At 32.5% G+C, this 23,369-nt stretch overlaps 1 protein-coding gene across 1 annotated transcript; it reads left to right on the plus strand.

The window, feature by feature from the left end:
* The first annotated feature begins 18,403 nt into the window (after positions 1–18,403).
* On the plus strand, positions 18,404–19,689 carry LOC131612900 (uncharacterized). Its single transcript, XM_058884648.1, has one exon. The coding sequence runs from the start codon at positions 18,612–18,614 to the stop codon at positions 19,401–19,403; it is 792 nt and encodes a 263-aa protein (XP_058740631.1). The 5' UTR covers positions 18,404–18,611; the 3' UTR covers positions 19,404–19,689.
* Positions 19,690–23,369: the final 3,680 nt, after the last annotated feature.

A 23,369-nucleotide genomic window follows, 5' to 3' on the forward strand; every position in this document is an offset into this window, starting at 1 on the left:
TCCTTGTGATGGAGTACCTTCATAGAATTCTTCAAACCTTAGCTTTGAACCCTGCCTTCAAATTTCACCCTAACTGTGAGAAATTGAAAATAACAAATCTTTGCTTTGCAGATGATCTGTTATTGTTTGTGAAGGGTGATCTCAAATCTGTGCAGTTACTTATGAACAAATTCAGGGAATTTTCTGCTGCCACAGGTTTACTTGCCAGCCCAGCCAAAAGCAAAGTATACTTTGGGGGAGGCAGCTTTGAGGAACAGAAGTGTATTCAGGAGGAAACTGGTTTTGTGGTGGGGCACATGCCTTTTAAATATTTGGGTGTTCCACTCGATAGCAAGAAGCTGACCATCAATAGATGCCAACCTTTGATTGATAAGATGGTGACTAGACTCAATCATTGGAGTACAAGACTCCTTTCTTATGCAGGCAGGCTCCAACTTGTTAGGAGTGTTATGTTTGCAATTTCCAATTTCTGGATGCAGATTTTTCCTCTCCCCAAGAAGGTTATTCACCACATTGAGAGCCTCTGTAGAAGCTTCTTGTGGACAGGCAAGGAGGCAATTTCGAGGAAGGCTCTTGTCTCTTGGGAGCATACTTGCGATCACAGAGCTGCTGGAGGTATGAATCTAATTGATCTCCCTTTTTGGAACAAAGCTACCATGTGCAAAATGCTTTGGAATATTTGTGAGAAGAAGGATGTTTTGTGGATTAGGTGGGTTCACCTGTTTTACATCAAGAATAGGGGAGTGGATACATATCAGCCTAACAGTAACTGCTCGTGGATCTTAAAGGCTATATTTAAACACAGGGATATAGTGATGCATTCTACTGTTTGGGCTGGATTCAAAAGTGCTGGTAAGTTTGAAACTCGAAAGATGTATGATTGGCTAAGAGGTGATAAACCTAAGGTGGCTTGGAGAGACCTCATGTTTGCAAACAAGGCTCGTCCACGGGCTTTGTTCACCCTTTGGTTGGCATGTCAGCACCGTCTCCCAACTAAGATGAGACTGCTTAGAATTGGGGTCAATACGGATGGAACCTGTGTGTTTTGTGAAGAACAAGAGGACTGTGAACACCTTTTCTTCCTTTGTGCAAAAACTAGAAATGTGTGGAAGCAGGTACTTGGATGGATGCATATTATGAGGGAACCGGCTGGCTGGAATCAGGAACTGTTGTGGATTTGTGATCAGGTGCGAGGCAAGAGTAGTAAGGCTAGAGTACTCAAGATGGCAATTTCTGAAAGTATCTACCACATCTGGCAGCAAAGGAACAAGCTTATATTCCAAGAGGGCCATGTTGATGGGCTTTGTAGCACTAGCATTATTGAGATAATTAAGGCTAGAGTTGAACAGGATAGAAAACTCCAATTCTATTGCAATGGTTTATAACCTATAGGAGGGTGTTTTAATATTGTCTATTGGATTGCCTGGATCTTTGGATCGGCCCAGCTTGTAATGTTTTTTGGAATGAATAAATTCTTTTCTTTGCTCAAAAAAATATTAGAATACCAATAATGGTCAAAACACTAATCAATCCAAAGAGGAGTAAATTTCAACGCTGTAGAAATTGTATCCGATAGGGAAGACAAATCATACAAGTTAAAACTCACAACTTAAATCAACAACGATGAATTTAGAGTAACATATTTAAGTTAAAAGTAATATGTTATAAACAATGGCCCAAGCATATGAAAATGCTATTAATAAACTCCCACTAACCCAAAGTATCATAAGACTTACTCATGTGTATAAGTCTTGGGAAGTGATTATACTAATGAGTTTTAAATTATAGGTCATAGAATATCCACATAGGTCTACGAATAGTAATTACATATAGGAATATCCTATTACAAGAGTAATTACATTTAAGCATAAGTACCTTCATAATACAATATCATACTCGATAGGAGTATGAATATTTACTTGTACTTTCATATTATGACCTGACAAGAGTGGACTACTGAAGATAGAATTACACAATATTATTGCATGTTAGGGAATTATTGTGTCTTTTCAATATCGACCCAAACATCCAATTATGATGTTTTCTGAGATTAAGAGAATAATATATATCTCAGTATACTAGAATAAGACTTAGAGTTATTGTACATTTTGAAGTCTTTTTAGAATATGTCATATTTTATATTGCATAAAAGAATATATGACAATATGAGAATAATAATATTTTTTTTTTGGATTATATTATTTTGTGTACACATGCACTCCCACTGATCCAAAATAAAACAATGGATATACATTTATCAGAGCCCACTAATATTAAATACTCTGATTATTCAATGGGATACTAATTTTATTTTTAGTGCAAAATTATACAGAGAAGTGGTTGTATAATATATCATCACTAGAGTTTTACAAACTCAACCACATATTTTGCACATAAACATAATATATCATTATAGATATAATTTCACATAAAACAATATGATGGTCATATAAAAGGTTTTCCATCATTTGAGTGACATCAAATCCATATAATTTTAAACATAGGATTGTATACAACATCTTAATAATTCACTCAAAACTCAAATCCTACAAATATAAGTATATAACTACACACATTTGAGAAACATATTAGGTTATACGCAGCGGAAAATATAAAACTTTAATTCAATTAATATTTTGAGGATACAACACAAGTAGTCGTAAATTTCCTTCAATAACACAAGACTACACTATCCTCAATATAAGTCTCCATAAATAATATTATGTTAAATAAATAATATTTATTTCTCATTTCTATACAATTGACATGTTAAATTCTCCCACTTGATAGAGAATAATAGTTGAATTATTAACTAAAAAATTTTAAAAAACTTTAAACAAATATTCAACTATTTTCTCTATCACACAATGATCATGTCAAGTAATGTCACACCGATAGGGTATGTCAATCACTTACATAATACATAGAGAATTGAAATCCATTTTAATAAAAAATATTTAAAATAATTTATTGGATTTCATAAAATTAAAATATTACATGTCTTAAAAAGGGAAATATAACAACAATGTACAAATATATTCGAATCATAACTTACATAATCATAAATCACAAGTATATTGAATAAAATAAATTATATTAATAATAACAAACCCAATAGGATATAAATATAATAAATATAATATTTATTATAATTAAAATTAAAATAATTTAATTATTTTAGTAAACAAAATTTGTACAACTGCACCCACGATAGGTGAGTTACAATCATGCAAATTAAGATTGATTATATTTTATTTAAAATTTAAAATAGGAAAATTTGTATAATTGAATATTTTATAATTTTCAAAGGAGTACAAAATAATATAAAGAAATTTCTCCTTATATACAAATATACAATATGTCATAAGATATTTAAAATCATAATCAAATTACAACTAACCTCAAAAATTTCAAAGAGATTATCTCATTTATCATGTCATTCATCCTTGTCCGAAGAACCATTAAACTTTGATGATTTATAAGATATCCGAATGTCATCTCAAATGATTCATAAATTAGCAACAAATCATAGTTTTATTTTATAAATAAAATTTATAAAATTTTTATTTATTATAATATAATTAAAATCAATTTCATTTACACATAAGTAAGAAAAAGATATATAACTGTCAGATAAATATGAAATATACACCACACATTATTAATATTAGAATTATTTATAAAAAAATTAATATAATATATTTATCATATCAATACCGTATAAATTGATTCAGTAATGTTGCTAATTTTTTTTTCATCACGATATAATACGCGGATTTAGAATTACTTTTAAAAGTTATGCTAAAATTAGAACAAAATTTTATAAGTTATAATAAGAAAATTTGTATAATTGTATTCATGATAGGTGAAGTTATAATTATAAATATTAATGGTGTTTTTAATTCAAAATATTCTGGAAAATTAATAATTCTATATAAATGCACTTTTTGTATTTTTCAAAAGGAGTGGATAATATTAGAAACAATTCCTCCTTATATGCAATTATATAATTAGTCATAGGAGATTGAAAATAAATTATGACTAACCTTAGAGATTGCGACTTTCATCCTTGCAAATTTTGACGACGTGCAGAATATTATAGTGTCATCCAAAATGCATAAATCAACCATAAATCGTTATATCAAAATATAAAACGATAATTTAAATTAATATAATGCAATGATAAAATTATTTAAATTGTCTTTATAATAATTATTACTATATTTTACCAATGAGAAGGTATACAATTAAGCAATATGTAATTTAATAATAAAATTATTGTAAATTCAAAACAAAATATTTCTGTCATTTAGATCTTTTGAATTTATTATATAAGAAAATTTGAATACATATAACATTGAAATTTATTTCAAGATCATAATATATCAAATAATTAATTATAATATAATATTAAAATCAATCCCTTAATAACTCATTATAGTTAAAGATTGAAATATATCACAACGTCAAGAAATATACTGCCCAAGCAACAACAATATTTAATGCTAAATATTTAGCTAAAAATTGGATCACGCTCCAAGACTTTTGAATCCATCAAATTAATTCTCATTCAAGGTACAACAAAACTTGAAATCATCCAATTAATTTTCATTTCGGCCAAAACAAAATACATTTGTTTAGTAATTCAATCTTAGAAATTAGGCGAGACGTAACAACTATTTATCAATCTAGGCTTAAAATATTGGCGGTGAAGGTTGTATATTGAATCTAAATTTTTCAACACAAAGCAATTTATTTTCTCCACAACAAGCAAACGAAGTGCAACGATATTACATACTTTTAAGATATCCATCAAGAAAAATAAAACTCCCAAATAAATTACATAAATTTCACATAACTGATTTATGCATAAATATCTTTGTTTAAACCGCACAAATTGAAATATGAGATTTGACCATTATCATGAGAATTAACTAAATTTAATAACACGTTCATAATAAAATTGAAAATAATAAAGTGTCATAAATTAAATAATCAATATGATTATAATTTATACTTATGCTTTTGAGAATATAATATTTGAAAATATATATCTTACAGATAAGAAAGTAGTCCCACTCATCACATTAGCCAGATTTATCTCTTATATAGAAGACCAATGGATTGGAATGAACAGTAAATTGTGTTCCTTATTCACATATTTAATTTATTCCAAATAAAACACAATCACTATTAGGTTCACTTGATATCCCATAAGAATTAAGATAAAATCCTATAATCAAGTACAAAAAACATGCAACGAACAATATTGAATGCAAGATAAATATCAAAAATTATTTTTTCCAAATTCCTCAACAAATCACAAAGATAAGAACAACGTCTTATTTCATTTATTTATGCATTTATTTTAAATTATAAACCCAATTAAAATAAATTGGCGATTAATTTTATAAGTTCCCAGCCCTAAAAAAAATAAAGCATTGAAGAAGTATATCATGAAACAGCTAATCTCCTGTGATATATGTATTAATTTCTTTTGAAATCACATTCCACACAAATTTGGCACCTAAAATGGGTGCACGGTTTCAAATACACTCAACTTGAGAATTTTACTATATGTTAGTAACATTGATTGATCCACTAATAATAATTGTTTATGGACCATAAGTTAATAATTGACACTTATATTAGGATCCAGAGTTAAACCATATGTATGTAAAAAATTGACACAGGGAAAGAAAGTTAAAGGTTTTAAAGGCTTCGATCCATCATCACATAAATTGTATACTAAGAAAGGTCAAATCACAAAAACCTCATTGTAGGAACGTTGTTCGGTTTAGTCAAACTAAACTTTTGAATTCAAGAATTAAAAATTGCTAGCGTTCTTGATCTATTAATCCATTAAAATTAGGATTCATATAAAATAACAAATAATAGCTTTATAAAATGTATCTAACCGGCTATGATACCAATTGATAGATTTAATTGAATCTATAGATACAAATTATAGCATATTGTAATATTACAGAGTAATCAAGAATAATTAGAACGGTGTACCTTTTAGAACCTTTTAGAATTGGAAGACCTTTTGAATTGAGACACCATCAAAGAGAATGAGTATGAGAGGATTACTACCCTCATTGCCGTTTAGGGTTTTCACAGTATGTTAATCGTCTAATGGGGCAACGCTTAAATAACTAAACGGTTGAGGGCAGAGACCTCTCATTGGGCTTAACTGAATGGTCCAACCCATCACAGTCCATTCAGACACAAAGCCCAATCAAACAATCCATCAAGAATTAGTGTTTAATAACATTTGACCATAATATAATTAATTAATAATTAATTATTTCAATCCATATTTGATTAATTAAATAATTAATCTAACAGTCCGGTGTTGCATGTTTGTGTTAATGAACCTTCTCTCTCGTTTTGACCCCAATAAACAACTATGTCTCCAGCATTTGTACTAGAAAACAAGGTGAGGAAAATTAAGAGAAAGAGAGTTGGATTTGAAAGGCTACATGTTTCATTGCCCATTGGAGTATCTTAATTGATTTTTATGCTTGTTAGACTAATAAGGAACCAATTTATAGAGGCCAGGGAATAGTGTTTTTTGTTTTTTTGTTTTTCCGAATAATTACCAGCAACTCATCCTCAATTAGGGCTGGAAATGAGTCGATTCGAGTCGAATTTGCCTCAGCTCAGTTCGACTTGTTAAGAATTGTTCGAGTTTATCACAATTTTTTTCAGCTCAAATTCGACTCGTTAAGAATTGGTCGAGTTCGAGTTCATCACAAACTTTTTTCAGCTCAAACTCGATCGTTAGAAGTTCACGAGTAACTCAGTTCAACTCATTAGGTTCAACTCGCTTGTTTCACGGACTTAAAAATAATTTTTAAAGTCTGTTTTTTAAATAAAATAAAATAAAATTTATTAGATTGGAATTTATACGATGTTGATTTTATTTGTATAATTATTTATAGAAATATTTTGCTCACTTGAGAATATATATTATCAATTAAAACTGTTAGACTAAAAGAAATATGAGATTAAGATTTGGAGCAAATCTTTAAACCTATTATTAAAAACAATATAATAGATCTCATATATAATCGAGTTGACTCATGAACCTAACGAGTCGAATTATGTATAATTCCAGTTCAGCTCATTTAGTTAACGAACTTAGTTTTAACTCATTTGGTTCATGAATCTAGTTCAACAATTTAATTTTTGAATCGAATTTCGCACTATTTTCGAGTTGGTTCGGTTCATTGTCATCCATATACCCAACTGTCAGGTTATGATAACATGCTCAAAAGGATTATTAGAAAGTCTCTTTGACTAAAAATAAAAACAAAAAAATCGAATCAAGGTGAACATTATTACAATAAAGAGTCATCTAAACCAAAATGTTTAAATTTTTATAGAATCAAACTAAACTAAAACTATTGGTTTCATATTACCGGTTCAGAATTCCTAATCGTACGAAATATTTAGAAGACGGTTTTTCTCAAACTGGACAATTTGTTAAAGAACCAACCCATTATACTTTTTAAATTTTTTTAAAAATTAAAGTTGTTTTTAGCATTTTCAATTTCCATTTAATTTATTTGTCACTTGGTTTAGTTCTAAAACTATTTGAGTAACATGGACTCAGTTCCCTAACCGAACATTATGGTTCAGCTATTTTAACTTTAGTTTGTTTCCATTATAATTTTTTAACAGTTCTAACTAAGAGATTGTGTCCTTAAATAGCTTTATAGGTATTATTATTTGAAAAATCTTCTAGAGCCTCAAAGTTACAAGGATTTAATTTCGAGATATTTTACAAATATGAGAAGGAAAATTAAGTGGTAGACGCGCTTAGTCGCAAACACATAGGGGAGGAAGCAATTTTGTTCTCCATTTTATCACTAGTTTCATTGCGTCTAACTAGGGCCGGCCCAACATCTTTTGAGGCCTAAGGCGAAATTAATTTATAATATTTTTTAAAAAATTATTAAATATATGATCTCTTAAAGAATCAAACACAAGACCTATTACTTCAAAAGGAGCATTGAACACCACTCAACCATCGCGTTTTTATAGATATTTTATAATATATATATATATATATATATATATATATATATATATATATATATATATATATATATTATATATATTTAGAGGCCTCTTTTTTCAACATTTGAGGCATATTTCAAAGGCCCGACAATATGAGGCCTAAGGCGATGGCCTCACTGGCCTTAAGCTTGGGTCGGCCCTGCGTCTACCACAACTCAAGATCTATTAAGCAAAGAGAAAGAGGATCAATAATTGATGTCTAAATATAATTCAGATCCACACATGCAACAATTATTTATATTGAATGATGAAATTTTTTATTACAAAGTGTTTACTAATGTATTCAGTAAATCAAATCACAAATTTTCGTTCATTTAAATGGATTAAACTTAAAAATATTCTATGGACAACTTGTGCAGAAAATTTGAGAGGGTGTGTTTGTGCATGGGTATTTGATGTTTGAACGTGCGGAAATTAGATATAAATTCCAATAAAAACAATGTAGACTTGTGTGAACAAATAAAGTAAACAAAGAATTCAATAAAAATAATGAAATAAATGCTTTAATTGAATAATTAGAAAAGGGACGCAGATTCATACATGTTTTCTCACAAACTATTTTCTCTCTGTGACTTGGATACTTGAGTTATATAGAGAATAGTAACAAATTTTACGAACCCCTGATTACATGAATGAAATAAACTTATATACTAAATACATTAACAACCATCGATAACAGTTACTTTACTTGCATTTGACAAGCATCTTACTACGTGGGCTTCTGTTTCCTAAGGTGTTTCCACATGTCTTTGGTCTTGAAATTTCCTCTAAACTGCTCCCATTATTGAAACTGTCTTTAGAAGCTCTAACTTCCCTTATCAAGGAGCTTCTCTGTCGACTCTTGTAGTGTGGTATCAAAATGTCTTTAGGTCACCCAATCCTCAGACTCAAGAAAATACTAAGTCCCAAAACACTTAATAGGCGGTTTGAACTCCCCTCCTTTATGCCACACTCTCATGTCGAAATACTAAATATATTGCAAACTCTTTTCGAGATTCTGAACATGTTTTGAAGAGATAGTGATCCTAATCTTCCGAATCTTTTCTTAAGACTCTTTCAAATTAGACTTAGTGGGTTTCATTTGTAGCTTACGTTAAAAATCATACACAAACACAATGACATAATTTACATACCACCAATTCATGAGTTGTAACAAATCTTCCTCCCAAAGTATATTTCATTCCAACTGCTAGTCACTCTTGTTTTCAACCAATACTGGCTCATATCTATGCATTATTCCTCTTGCTTGGAATTTATATAGACATAAAGATCTTTATGCAAGATTGGACGATCTACCAACAAAACAAATATAGGCTACAGAAAGAAATAAGGGTTACTACAACCATTAGATATACCAACTCAAGTGTGGGAAGAAATGTCAATGAATTTCGTAACACACTTACCGTCATTGTTTAGACATGCTATGATTTGGGCTATTTGTAACCGTCTAATACACATATCATGGTGCTAAGATGAACGGTGGAAACGATAGTTTGAATATGAAACTTCCGTTATTTGATGGAAAGAATTGGAATCAGTGGATGATTCAGATGTGTGTGTTGTTTGGCGCTTAAGATGTGCTTGATCTCGTCAACGACGATTACACCCAATTTTTGCAGATGCAACATAAGCGTAAAGAAACCCGCAACGAGAAGTGAGGAAGAAGGATCATAAAGCATTGTTCTACATCCATAAATGTATAGATGTGAATTTGTTTGAGAAGATCTCTGATTCGACGACGGTGAAGGTTGCATGGGACACATTGGTACGATGCTATGACGGTGACGCATCAGTGAAATAGGTGAAGCTTTAGTCTCTATGTAAGTAGTATGAGAATCTTAACATGAAGAACAACGACAAGGTACCTGAGTACGTCTCCAGCGTGATTCTGATCACTAATGAAATGAAAGCTTCTAGAGAAACCTCTTCGAATAAGTAATTATTGAGAAGGTACTAAGATCACTTACTCCTCAGTTTGATTACATTGTTGTGGCTATTTAACATTCAAGGATCTAAGCACCATGAGAATTAAAGAGTTGTAAAGTAGTCTAGAAGCACAAGAGTTGCGTCTAACTGAGAGAACCTCTGAAAGAGAGGTAGAGCAGGCTCTGAAAGCTTTTGTTGTCAAGACGGACCAGGAGCAGTCTTTGTCAGAAGCCAAGAAAATACATAGTGGTTCTCAGAAGTTAGGAGCCTCCTACTCTGATGAGAAGAACATCAGAAGGGAAAGGATAAGCTTGACAAGAGAATTTTTCAGTGTTACTATTGTAATAGGTTTGGCCACTTTACTAAGGATTGTTAGTCAAATAAGGAAAGGAAGTCAGAAGAAGCAAACATAGCCAGAGGGAGATTATAATGAGGAACATGTGTTATTGATGGCTTATGAATATAATGAGGAACCTGTGTGATTAACGATTTCTAATTCTGAAGGAGACTTTGAATATGAGTCAGAATTAGAAGATGAATCTGAATATCAGTCAGAATCATAAGATGACTTTGAATTTAAATTCGAGTATGATTATAAAGATTAGTCAAAGTCAGAAGATGACTCTAAAGCTGAAGTCGAGTATAATTCAAAATAAGACTCTAAATACGAGTCAGAATCAGAACATAACTCTGAAGCTGAAGTTGAGTCTGATTCTGAAGTAGGTTTTGAAGATGAATCATAGTCGGAAGGCGACTATGAAGCTGAAGGAGACTCTGAAGACGAGTTAGAAGATGATTCTGATTTTGAAAGTGAATCTGATTCTGATCCAAATTTTAATGATCAAGAATCTGATGGTGAAACCTATAAAGGTGATCGAGACATTGGAAATGATCCAAACTCTAAAGGTGGTCCAAACTCTAACAGTCAAGACTCTGGGGTCAAACTTTTGAAGGTGACCATGTTTTTGAAGGTTGTGGTTCTAGAGGAGGTCCAAAAGCTAATATTGATCCATGTTTTTTAGAAGATTCAGAACAAGTTCAGAGACCACAAAGAATGGGACAAATACCTAGAAGGTTTGTAGAATTCGACATATTACGCGATACTAAAATAGACTCTGAAGGAGAAGTCATTCAGTGTGTCATGCTTGTAGACTCTGAACCAGTTAGTATTGAAGAATATCTCAAGAAGAAAGTGTGGCTAAAGGTCGTGAAAGAAGAACTTGATACAATAGAAAGAAACAAGACTTGGGAGTTGACTGAGCTTCCAAAGGAGAAGAAAACCATCAGTGTCATATGGGTTTTCAAGGTGAAGTTGAAGCCAGATGGATCAATTGGAAAACACAAAGCAAGGTTAGTAGCTAGATGTTTTCTTTAGAAACCTGGGCTAGATTATTTTGAGGTGTTTGCCCCTGTAGCTAGACATGAAATAATCAGGTTGGTGATTGCTATAGGTGCTAATAGGAATTAGCCTATGATACATCTAGATGCTAAATATGCATTATGAATAGTCCTTTACAAGAAGAAGTTTATGTGCCATAATCTCATGGATTTATGAAAAAGAATCAGGAAGGGATGATGTACAAGTTCTATAAAGCCTTGTATGGATTGATGCAAGCTCCCAGAGCTTGGAATTTGAAGATTGGTTTGTTTTTCAAAAAGCAGGAGCTTCAGAAATGTGATATGGAATATGGTGTTTATGTTCAGCATACTTTTGAAGACAATATGATTCTGGTATGTCTCTACATTGATGACATATTGTTGACTGGAAGTTGTTGTGATGAGATATTCAAGTTCAAGAAGGTGATGATGAATGAATTTGAGATGACTGGTCTGAGAAATATGGTATATTTTCTATGGATGGAGATTTTGTATTATGAGAAAGGTATCATTTTTCATAGCTAAAGTATGAACTGGAACTTCTGAAGAGATTTGAGTTAACAAATTGCAAGTCTGCAATCACACATGCTGAGACGAATCACAACTTGGATTCTGATGTTGAGGGTGATGTTGTAGATGCTACAACTTTTAAACAGTTGGTTGGCTCGTTAAGATATCTCTGTAATACCATACCTGACATTTGTTATGCAGTAGGAATGGTGAGTAGGTTTATGAACAAACCAAATTGGTCACATTACTAAGCTGTGGTCAGGATTCTGAGGTATATTGAAAGGACTATGAGGTATGGAGTGTTGTTCCCTTTTGGTGTTAAATCTGACTCAGAGCTGATATGTTATTCAGACTTTGATTGGTGTGGAGACAGAGTTGATAGAAGAAGTACTTCTGGATATTTCTTTAAGTATCTAGGAGGTCTCGTTTCTTGGTGCTCTAGGAAGAAACATGTGGTTGCCTTGTCAACTTGTGAAGTTGAGTACATTACAGGTGCTTTGTCTGTTTGTCAAGATGTTTGGCTAATGAATTTGTCACAGGATCTGAAGATCAAGGTGAGCAAGCATGTGAAGCTGATGATAGACAACAAGTCAACTATAAGTCTTGCCAATAATCAAGTGTTGCATGGAAGGAGCAAGCACATTGACACGAAGTATCATTTCCTGAGGAATCAAGTTCAAAATAGAGTGCTAGAAGTTGCACACTGTAGCACTCAGAAATAACTTGGAGATGTGCTGACTAAAGCTGTTAAGACTGAACACTTCATCAATTTGAAGAAAGAAATTGGTGTTGTTGATTTTAGCTCTAAATGTGAATTAATAGATAATGTTAAAGTGTAATTGTACATTCAATATTTGTTGTCAGTTTATTTTAGATCGTGTGTTGGGCTTTAGCTCGTTGGTCCAATAAAGGTTTAGTATATATTGCATTTTTGTTTTGTAATGCTAAAATATAATCATTCATTGTAACTGTTTTCAATTGAGTAAAAATTTATTACCGTTTATCTCTCTTTCATCATTTTCATCTTTATCTTCAACCTTGTACTCCAACTATAACTATAGTAACTGTTTAGTTAAGCAATCAATTCATAGAAATAGATAATTAAGTTAAACTTTTCAATTTTAAATCATGTCATATTCAATTTTATTTTCCAAATTGATATCTTATTTTAATCACTTTCCACAGCAACAAGAGTCACGACGTGACTGAGGACAAACACCAACAGCAAAATACATTTATAATTGAGGTGAAATTCGTCATGGACATGAGCACAAAAAGATGAGTATAAACTTTATGCATCTGATTGTGTATGCATGTATGTTAAACTCCATATCATTATTAGTTTAAAAAAAGAATAACAAGATCCAATATTTGTTTATAAGCCACAATATGTGTTAGAAAATGACTTATGAGCAGATTTTTAGCCTCGAGATCTGAAGAAAGTAGTCGTATTCATCAACCGGATTCAATCGTACAACACTAATTAATTTGTGAGAATACTGTTTGTAATATAGATTATCATTCCTTTTCAATTGCAAAGTACTGGAAATTATTTAGAATGTACAGTGGAGGAGAAGTGTCTTTCAAATTTTATAAATTGATATTTGTTTTATAAAGGGAAGAGATTAGAGAGGGCAAGTTGAGACCCGTTTGACTTGCAACGACATAATCTATATGGCTTTTGCATAATAGTATCTGTTTTCGGAATGTGGGGTGAAATATAGATAATAAGGTGTGAAATATAAAAATTTAGGTGTAGAAGTGATCGTTAATAAAAGATATTACTATTCTCAATTCTAGTTTTTACAAATTTAGAAAAAAAAATATTATTTATTAACATAATTGTAATTGATTAATAATTTTTTTTTGTCTGGTTTTGTCCGGTTTTGAAGAATCCTTAATTTCAGTGTTAATATATTCTTACTTAAAAAAAAGTTAGATAGGAACCAGCGGAACATCTTAAAGACAAAATCCGTGAATAGCATCTATCTACCATCCATTGACCATACAACTAAAGAAAAATATTCTGCTGTTTTTATCATTGTAAACATTTAGTTACTACTAGAATATGGAATATTCTTTGTAATGTTCTTAGCATCTCTTATTTTTAGTCATATATTTATATACATTATTCTATATTATTATATATAATGTTAAATTTGTTAAAAAAAACTCATATGTCGTCACTAAAAAATTATATTAAAGTTTATAACTTGTTTATACATTATAATAAAAATACAATTTTATTTAAAATAATTAAAGGACAAAACACATTAAAAGAAAATAATTATATTCTTTAATTATTCTAAATAATTTTTTAATTAATAATGTATAAATGAGTTTTAAATTTTAAAATTATTTTTAATGATGGATTTTGAGTTTTAGTAATAAATTATGTATTTTAGTGATATATTTTAAGTTCAACTATGAATATTCATCTTTTTGCTGTAGTTTCAGGGACAATTTTTGAGTTTCTGTCAAGAATCTTCTTTTTCATCTTATGCTTTGAAATTTATGTTCAATGTGCATGTTTTTGTCTCTGTTTAATTTATTAATGTAAAATGGTCAAATGCCACATGACATGTCACATTAACATATTTTTTATATTATAATGTCACATGGCATGCCACATCATCCTCCACTGATAGGCATTAATTGAAGGGACCATTAGTATGAAAGAAAAATTTTAGGGAGACCATTTGTTGGATGGAAATATTTTGAGGGACTAAAAGATAATTTGGTATATTTAAGGGGACCATAAACTTATTTAACCCATTGTTTATATATATTCATTCTGTTTCGAAACCAAAAATGGAGAAGATTGTGGAAGTTATTGTAGAACGAAGCTTCATAAACGATTTGGTGAAGCGACTTCTTGGACTGAAGGTTGCGATCGTGATGCACCTTGAAACAGAGAAGTTGATCTTTAACTGGTGTTGCTTCTGTAATGTCTTCTTCTGTAATGGTCAACGGATAATATATAAGGCACAACATGATCCCTAATTATTCAATTTTAACCATCAACATTAAAAGCTCTCGCTATGACGCAAGACCAACATAAATAACCAAACACCCTAAGTATGTGTTTTTAAATGACAAATTTTTAGTAATTAATAATATATTTACTTCTTTATTAATGAATGAATTTGTTACTTCCATCTATTTTTAATCCTTAGTTTAACTAATTCAAACAAGTTTAATTACCTCTTCCAACTAAACAACATGTGTCTTTGTTTATAACAACTACTAGCAAAATCTATTATATTTAATTTTTAACGAGAACAAAAATGCATATCAATTAATATTATACTATGGAACCAAAATTATATGTAATCTGATTATGAGGAATTCTTGAACCGATGGTGTTGCTCTTCGATATGGTGGCATGGGGTGAACTTGCAAGGTTAGAACTCCAACGCCCAATTCAATTTAAGATTCAAAATGCGAGAAGTGAAAAGTGGATATCAGAAAATGTACCTTGTATTTCTTGTGAGATGACTTTTGTATCTTGGGTCATATGGAATGAATTTGCTTGATTTGAACCTCAACGATTTGGTCATCTGGCCGACCCAGAACAGCTGTCCCCAAGGATTATCGCACGCTAAGGGAGACAGGGAAGTCTTTAGTGGTCGTGGCAGACCACCAAGGATGTCATTTGATTCGAACTACAAGTGAAACGCTTGGACTTAGTTGAAAATGTAGTGGAGAATAAACACATTTAATTCACTTCCATCATTGAAAAGTTTCGCTATTTCTTTTTGACATGTGGGCTGAAGCGACTACTTAGGGCATGAAGCTACCTATAATGCACTCGAGTTTGTTACGTTTCCTAGGGAAAATCCATTTGCTGATCTTGTAACTTCTTTTTACAGCTACATGATCGTTTGATCACCTTTTCATATATATATATATATATATATATGTGTGTGTGTGTGTGTGTGTGTGTGTGTGTGTGTGTGTGTGTGTGTGTGTGTGTGTGTGGGGGGGGGGGGGGGGGGGGGGGTTGTTGAGTGCAAAAGAAACTTTTTGCAATCCTGAGAGTCAGTTTTCATTCACAAGCCTTTCTTATTATCAATTATCAAGTGTCATCTACTATTTTTTCTTAAGAGTACTTATCAAAGCAGTTGCAACTCTTTGCTCCTAGCTTTTGTCTTTATCCATTACTTTTCTTCATCAACCTAGCCTAACCAGGTACTCTTCTTAACTCAAACTATTACCTTTAACATTTTCTATTCTTTGGTCAAGATGAGTGATAACCTTATTTGCATAGTTAATGATTTTGAGAGTGATGTTTCTTCCACTACGAGACTGAGGGTATCTTCTGATTCACATTCCCCTACCTCTGCTCATAATCACATGGGCCATCAAGTTGTGTCCTTGATTGATGATTCTGATTCAGAAAAGGTATCTAAAAACTCCCTTGATGAGACAGTTTCCTCCATGGATTCTTTCGGTGCCCTTTTGTGAGATGATGAAGTTAAGGAAGGTCACGTTGATGTACCTATGCCCATTCCATTTTGTCTGATGCAGAAATAAAAGCTGCTAAGTTGATGAGAGAATACACTAACGATTTCATCTAGGTTTACTAGACAACCCACAACTATTAACCTAATGATGCTGAAATTAAGAATCATGTGGAATATCAGGGCAGACCAGATGTATTTTATAGCTAATGAGTTGTCCTAGAGAGGTGTGATGTTGGTGAAGCCAGCCGACGCGAGCAAGTACGAGTTAGTGGTTGCGGAAGTGGTGGGAACCCTGTCTATTATGAATACTGAAGCGACTATAAATCTTGCCGAAATCAAGATCGGTGACTCTCTAGATTGGTCTGTCCTTCGCGTGGGTTCAAAAAAAAAGGATATGTAGCTCTTTTGACATGTGTTTGGTCCCATTTTATGAGTGTTTGCTCAGTAGGATAAGGTTGTAGATGTCATTTTTGTGACTTTGAGGTGACCTTCCTAAAACACTTAAAGGTTTCTCCCTTTCAACTTCATTTGGGGTCTTATTACCCTTCACCCAAATGATCATTGGTTCAACCCTTTTGCCAACGACTAGGGAAATATTTTGAGGCGTTTTGTCCTGGTGAAGCCCCACACTCCAAAGGCCCATTTTTCCTTCTACTATGATCCGGTTGAGTCAACTCTCTTATGTAAATGTAGATTTTTGAAGTACTAGTCTTGACCTCACTTCAACTTTACCATCAATTCTTCCTGCCTCAAATTAGGTCCCCTTTCCCCTAAAGAGGATATGATGAAGGATGACTTGCATTATTTGTTTCAAGGACTTGGTCATGAAGAGGAGTTTAGCCCTGGTGAAGTGCTTTCTTCCCAAAAGAGGAAGAAGCGAATGAATACTTACTCTATCGTGAGTACGACCGATCGCGCAGAGAGAAAATAGATCTTTGGTATGAACGAAGTCCTATAATTTTTTTATATGTGTGAATGGATCTTGCAGATAACATGGTTGTTGTACAATCTCTACAACACGCAAGGTATCAATATTGGTTCTACTAGTTAGGCTGTGACGCCCTCTCTTGCGACCAGTACTCATATCCCAGTTGCTATAAGATTAAATATTACTATTCTTTTAAATACCAAAACTTTTATCGTATTATTTATTATTAATTAGTAAAAAAAAGTAAACTTCAAATTGGGTAGTTATGTAAGACTATGTACAATGGGGGTGTTGAAAAACAAATTCAATAGTTGAATCCTTACAATGAGGGTGTTGAATAAGTTGTTTAAAGTGAGGTGTATTAATTGGTGTTGAAAGTTTTCAATATGTTGAATGTGGAAAGAGTGGGGTCCACAAAATACTTTGTAAAATTTTATTGATTGTTTTGAATGTTTAAATTTTTTAGTGTGTTGTGAATGGTGGTGGAATAGGATGTTGAATTTTATTAAACAAAATCATTGTAGTGAGTATAAATTGAATGTGTGTTGAATTATTAGGTGAAAGAAAGAGAAGATGATGTGTAGTATAAAAAATGAAAAAGAGGAGTGTTGAATAATAAAACCATTGTACATAGCCTAATGAGTAAATTGCTCGACAACACAATGTAACTATTAGAAGATTTTTAAAAAAAAAAAAATATCGACTTTTGCACTCAATTTTATAAGGATTAAAATTCGATATTTTTTATAGAAACTAAAAATCATTTTTGATAATTTTATAGGGACTACAAACATATTTTAACCCTTATTATTATTATTATTATTATTATTATTATTATTATTATTATTATTATTATTATTATTATTTATTATTATTATTTATTATTAATTGTAATTATTGTTATTACTAATTGGTGTTTAGAGACGTTTGTTTGTTGGTTTGTTGTTTTTCAGTTAAGAGATGCTGTATGTGTTAACTGACAAACAAGACGAGTTTCACTAATGACCTCCCCTTACTTAACCCCTCATTAGTTTTCTAGTAATTTACAGCTAATATTTTACATTTCCAAACCCTAACGGTTATAACTTTTAAGTACAAAATAATATTCCAACAAAAAAATAAAATATAAATACTTCGGTCCCACACTGGTCATCAACCGAGCCTTCCATTTTCTTTCTCTCTTCTTCTCTCCGCCGCAATCACCACCGTTGATCTTTTCTTGATTCATCATGCCCGTTCATCTCGCCGGAAGTTGAAGAAAGCAAAAAGAGGGTCCGGTAAGGCTCCAGAACGACAGAGTGATAGAATAATAGTCAATGGCGTCTCCGGCGAAGACGCAGCTAGTATTAGAGATCAACTTGATCTCAGCTCAAGGCTTGAAGCCACCGTCATCACCACGGAGAAAGTTTCAAACCTACGCTCTCACGTGGATCGATTCTTCCACCAAGCTCCGAACACGAGTCGACAAAATCGGAGGCCAGAATCCTACATGGAACGATAAGTTCCTCTTCCGCGTTACGCCGGAGTTTCTTGCCAGTGAAACCGCCGGTGTATGTGTAGCTATCTACGCCGTTGGTACCTTCCGTGATCACATAGTCGGTACAGTCAGATTCCTCATCAGCAATATTCTCTCTTCCGACTCCGCCAACGGTAACGGTAACAGAAGTCCTTGCTTCAGCGCAGTTCAAATCCGTCGGCCGTCGGGGAGTTTCTACGGCGTGATGAACATCGGAGCAATGGTGGTAGACGGTTCTGGTTTTCCGGCACTGGAGAAAATATCGGCGATAGGTTACCGTGACCTGATGGGAGAAAAGATAAAAGACCGCCGGAGAAAGTCACCGGAACTGAAACCGAAAGAGGCGGTGGCCGGAGATGAAGTTTCGAGTGAATCTTGCGATAATGATACTTGTTGTACGGAATCTGTGGATGAAATGGAGTCATCAACATCGACGTCGACGTCTTCTTCGTCGCCGAAAACGACGGCGTTGCAGGATTGGAATGGAGTGAGAGAATTGGCGGGAAATAAAGGATTAGCGGGTGCAGGATTCTTATGCTGTTTGGTTGCACAGAGAAGTGTTCGCTCTCTCTCTCCTACCACTACCAGGTAACCATGAGAGAGAAAAAAGAAAGAGGAAAAAAAACTACTCTACGGTTGGTAGTAGTCTAATATTGCGTTATCACAGATTGATTGATGGACGGTGGAGATTTTTCTGGCAACAACTTCAAAAACTCAGTGTTATTGTTTTCCCATCCTTTGGGACTATTATGATATTATCAAATCAGTCCCTATTCTTTGTTTGTTTTACATTAGAGGACACTCTGTTTTTTCAGGCTTTTTACTCTTGCTTTTTTAATTCAATCTTTCATGAATACATAAAAAGTTTAGAAGGATAATTTTTCATGACAATAGTGTGAAGTTTTTATATTGTATTTTATGGTGATTTTCTTCTTAGTGGGAAGCTATGTTAAAAAGTGTAAAATTAGTTCCAAAAATTGAGTATTGGGAAATGATAGTAGATATTTTACTATTTTTTTTTTAAATTCTATTTATGTGTTTTTGAACTCACATCACATTGTCTTAGTAAAATGGTGGAGTTCTAATGGTAAAATAATTTCGGTTAAATTCAAACGGTTAGATCTATTTGATTTCACAACAAATTGTCAAAAAATGATAATAATTGAGTTCGATTATGGGATGAAATAACTTTTGATTAAATTTTAATTATTTATTTTATAAGTTCTAAATTAACGAGTCTATTTTTTTACTTAAAAGTTAAGTCAAAAAGAAAAACAATTGTTACTTGTCTCATATTGTGTTTGTTTTAAAAGTTATTCATCATTTTCTTATTTTAGAGAAATAGGTTGGAATCTAAATTGTTGAGAATAATTTTATATTTCTTTAAAAAAATAATGATTAAGCATGACCGTCTTTGAGAGTAAGGCAAACTATTGTATATGATAAAAATTTGTCATTATTGAATCTAGGGGTGTTCAAAAAAACTAGTTTTACTTAACTGATCCATGTCCAAACTGTACCATTTTTAAAAAGCCCAGTCCATTTGTAAAAAAATAAATTTGGATTAAATGAAACCCAAAACCAATAAACCGGATATCATTTTTGTGAATTGGTTTATAAACCAGTTTACTTTCTCTTTCATTGAAGCAAAGCCACACTCATCTCTCACTTCGAATATCTGTAACTAATTGGTTATTTGAGTTTCTCAATCCTTTTGAATCAGTTTACATGTCTTCCTCAATCGTATATATGAATGATTTTGAGAATGTTTTTGCTTTTATCGCTAATGTTCACAGAACCGACAGTACTGGTGGCGTTAGCGAAACCAACGACATTCATGGAAAGAATGGTTTGTGGTGTTGGCAGAACCGAAGATCTTCATAGAAACCATGACATGCAGTTTGCGGAATGGCAGAACCAATGTTATTTACAGAAACGATGGCGTGCGGCGTTTGCAGAACATACAACATTCACATAAATGATGGTTATCGCTGAATGGAACTATCACAGTGTTCATTATCACTTGAGATCCTTGCATGAAATGTGTGTTTTAATTAAAACCGGTTTTAAACTGAATCCAAACCGATTTGAATCTATTTCACAAACATGAACCGGTTTTTTGAGATAATGATTTGGTTTTTAAACCATAACCAAAAAAATGGTTTGGTTCCCACGGGTCGGTTACCATGCACAACCCTAGTTGAACCGTAGTTGAATAGAATCTAATAAAATAATTATTGCGGTTAAATTATGATTAAATAAGATGTCTAATTTTTTTGTCATATTTAAACTGTGGCTAATTTACATTGTCTTTAAACACTTAAAATGACTTTAAAATCAAGTACGCCTCTAGTGCTCTTTCTTCTCTTTTCTCGGTCTTACCTTATCTTTATGGTAGTGCATTTTTATTATTATTATTTTTTTGCTTGGTGTTAATTTGAGATATTTTGCTGCTTGATATCTGGACATATAAATTGGATATAAGATGTATAAAAAGGCTACATGCAAGTAACCAAGTCATATTTTTGACATTCGATCACAAATTCGACAATTTTATATTTTCAAAAGACGTGAATGGTAAACTTAAAGACATTTTCGACAACAGTGGCCGTTTGAAGTAGTTCACAAACCAAGGAACATGGAAACAAAGTAGACAACGAAAGTCCATGTAGAAGTAGACATGTTGGATTTTGAAGAAATAATTCTTGTTGACAGTTGACGATGTACCTAGTATATAAGTAAATTTTAATTATGTAATCAAGATTTGAATTTCATTTTGTTCTCATTAGAACTAATACATGAATCTAGTGAGATAACGAGTTTGTGAGAAATGTATGAACTTGTATTTCACTTGTATTTCACTTTTAATTCAAGTATTTCAATTAATTTTTATCCTTTTACTTATTTACTTGATTTTGTAAAATTAAACGCATTTACTTTATCTCTTTAGTTATCATAATTAGAAATTCTTCCAGCACTATTACATTCTTTCAAAATGTTTGACACAAAGTATTGTCTAGAATTTTTGAGTTTGATCTTAGAAGTGAACTAAAACTCGTGATTGTTTACTAAAAACACCATTAAATAAATTGGTACGCCCAATGGAACTACTTTTGTGCAAAAATCAAACTTTTGCAGAAAAGTGTACGCTTTTTTATTTTTGTTTTATGTTCTTCACACATGAAAATTATTTCAATCACTGAGTGTGTGTGCGCCTGAGGAGTGGCAAGATTTCTAACATGTCTCGTCAATTATCGAGGAATTCATCCCTTCCCCAGTACGTTGTTCCAAATGCAGAAGAAAAATCAATCGGAACAACGGTTGGTTGGACAAGCATTTCAACAATTGTTGGAGTAACTGCTCCTGCCATAAGTCAAACCCTAGTTTCAACCATGACACCGGAGATTGTGATACCCCCACCACAACCAACCAGTTTTCTGACTACTAGGGTTACACTAATCACTATAGAAGATACTAGGCCTTTATTCCTTCCAAGCTTTACGCTTCCCCTGGTAGTAGAAAATATCCATATCGTATGTCAACCGCAATATGCAGATAATGCAATGGTTGTTGCTTCTCCTGTTAATCAATACACGACATTGGGATCTGCCATAAGCAATCCTAGTCGAATGGGTCAACCCCAAGGAGGATTAGGATATATCCCTCAGGTTATACTGCCTTTAACTACTAGTTCTCTTTTGGCGGTAAGGAAACAAATGGATGGCAGTAACCATGATATGGCTAACAAGCTTACCCAATAAATTGGTACTGTTTTCAATCTTATAATCTAAAATATCAATCATAGTTACCAATAATTAGCATATCGAATGGGTCAAATTGTTGATTTCTTTGGTGATCCTTAAACATCCATTCACCCAGTTCCTCAAATCCAAGCTGTTGGGGCAATCCAAAATTCGAGTTACAAACAATAAAGGGGTTCATAATGATCAAGTGCAATAACAGGTTATGCCCCAGTAGGTCAAACAACCTATACCTAGGGTAGTCGAAGGAGACTTAGGTCAAAATGGACTCGATGAAGTGTTAGTGAACAGGAATCAAGATGCAAATATATTGGTTAGGAGAGTCCAATAAAACAATTTGAGGGGGAGATAACTTAGCCAATATGGTTGAACAAATCTTAACCCAAAATGGTCTTAATGTTGGTCTTCATAGGATAAATTTCATTTTTACTTTATCTGAGTACGTATTGCAAACTGAACTCCCCAGGGGTTGAAAGTTCATAAGTTTGCTAAGTTTATAGGCGATGTTAGTGAGTCCACCGTAGAACATATTGCTCGATACCAGTCAGAAGCCGGTGGTTTGGATAATAATTAAAATCTAAAGATGAAATACTTCTCTAATTCTTTAACCAATAATGCTTTCACATGGTTCACTACTTTTTCTCCAAACTCCATGCATCATTGGAATCAACTAGAAAGGGTGTTCCATGAGCGATTTTATATGGGTCAGTAAAAAATTAGCCTAAAAGAGTTAGCCATTGTGAAATGAAAAATTGTCTGAATTAATAAATGATTATCTCAATATGTTTAGGTTGATG

This window comes from Vicia villosa, linkage group LG6 (assembly GCF_029867415.1).
Source record: "Vicia villosa cultivar HV-30 ecotype Madison, WI linkage group LG6, Vvil1.0, whole genome shotgun sequence".
Taxonomy (NCBI): Eukaryota; Viridiplantae; Streptophyta; class Magnoliopsida; order Fabales; family Fabaceae; genus Vicia; species Vicia villosa.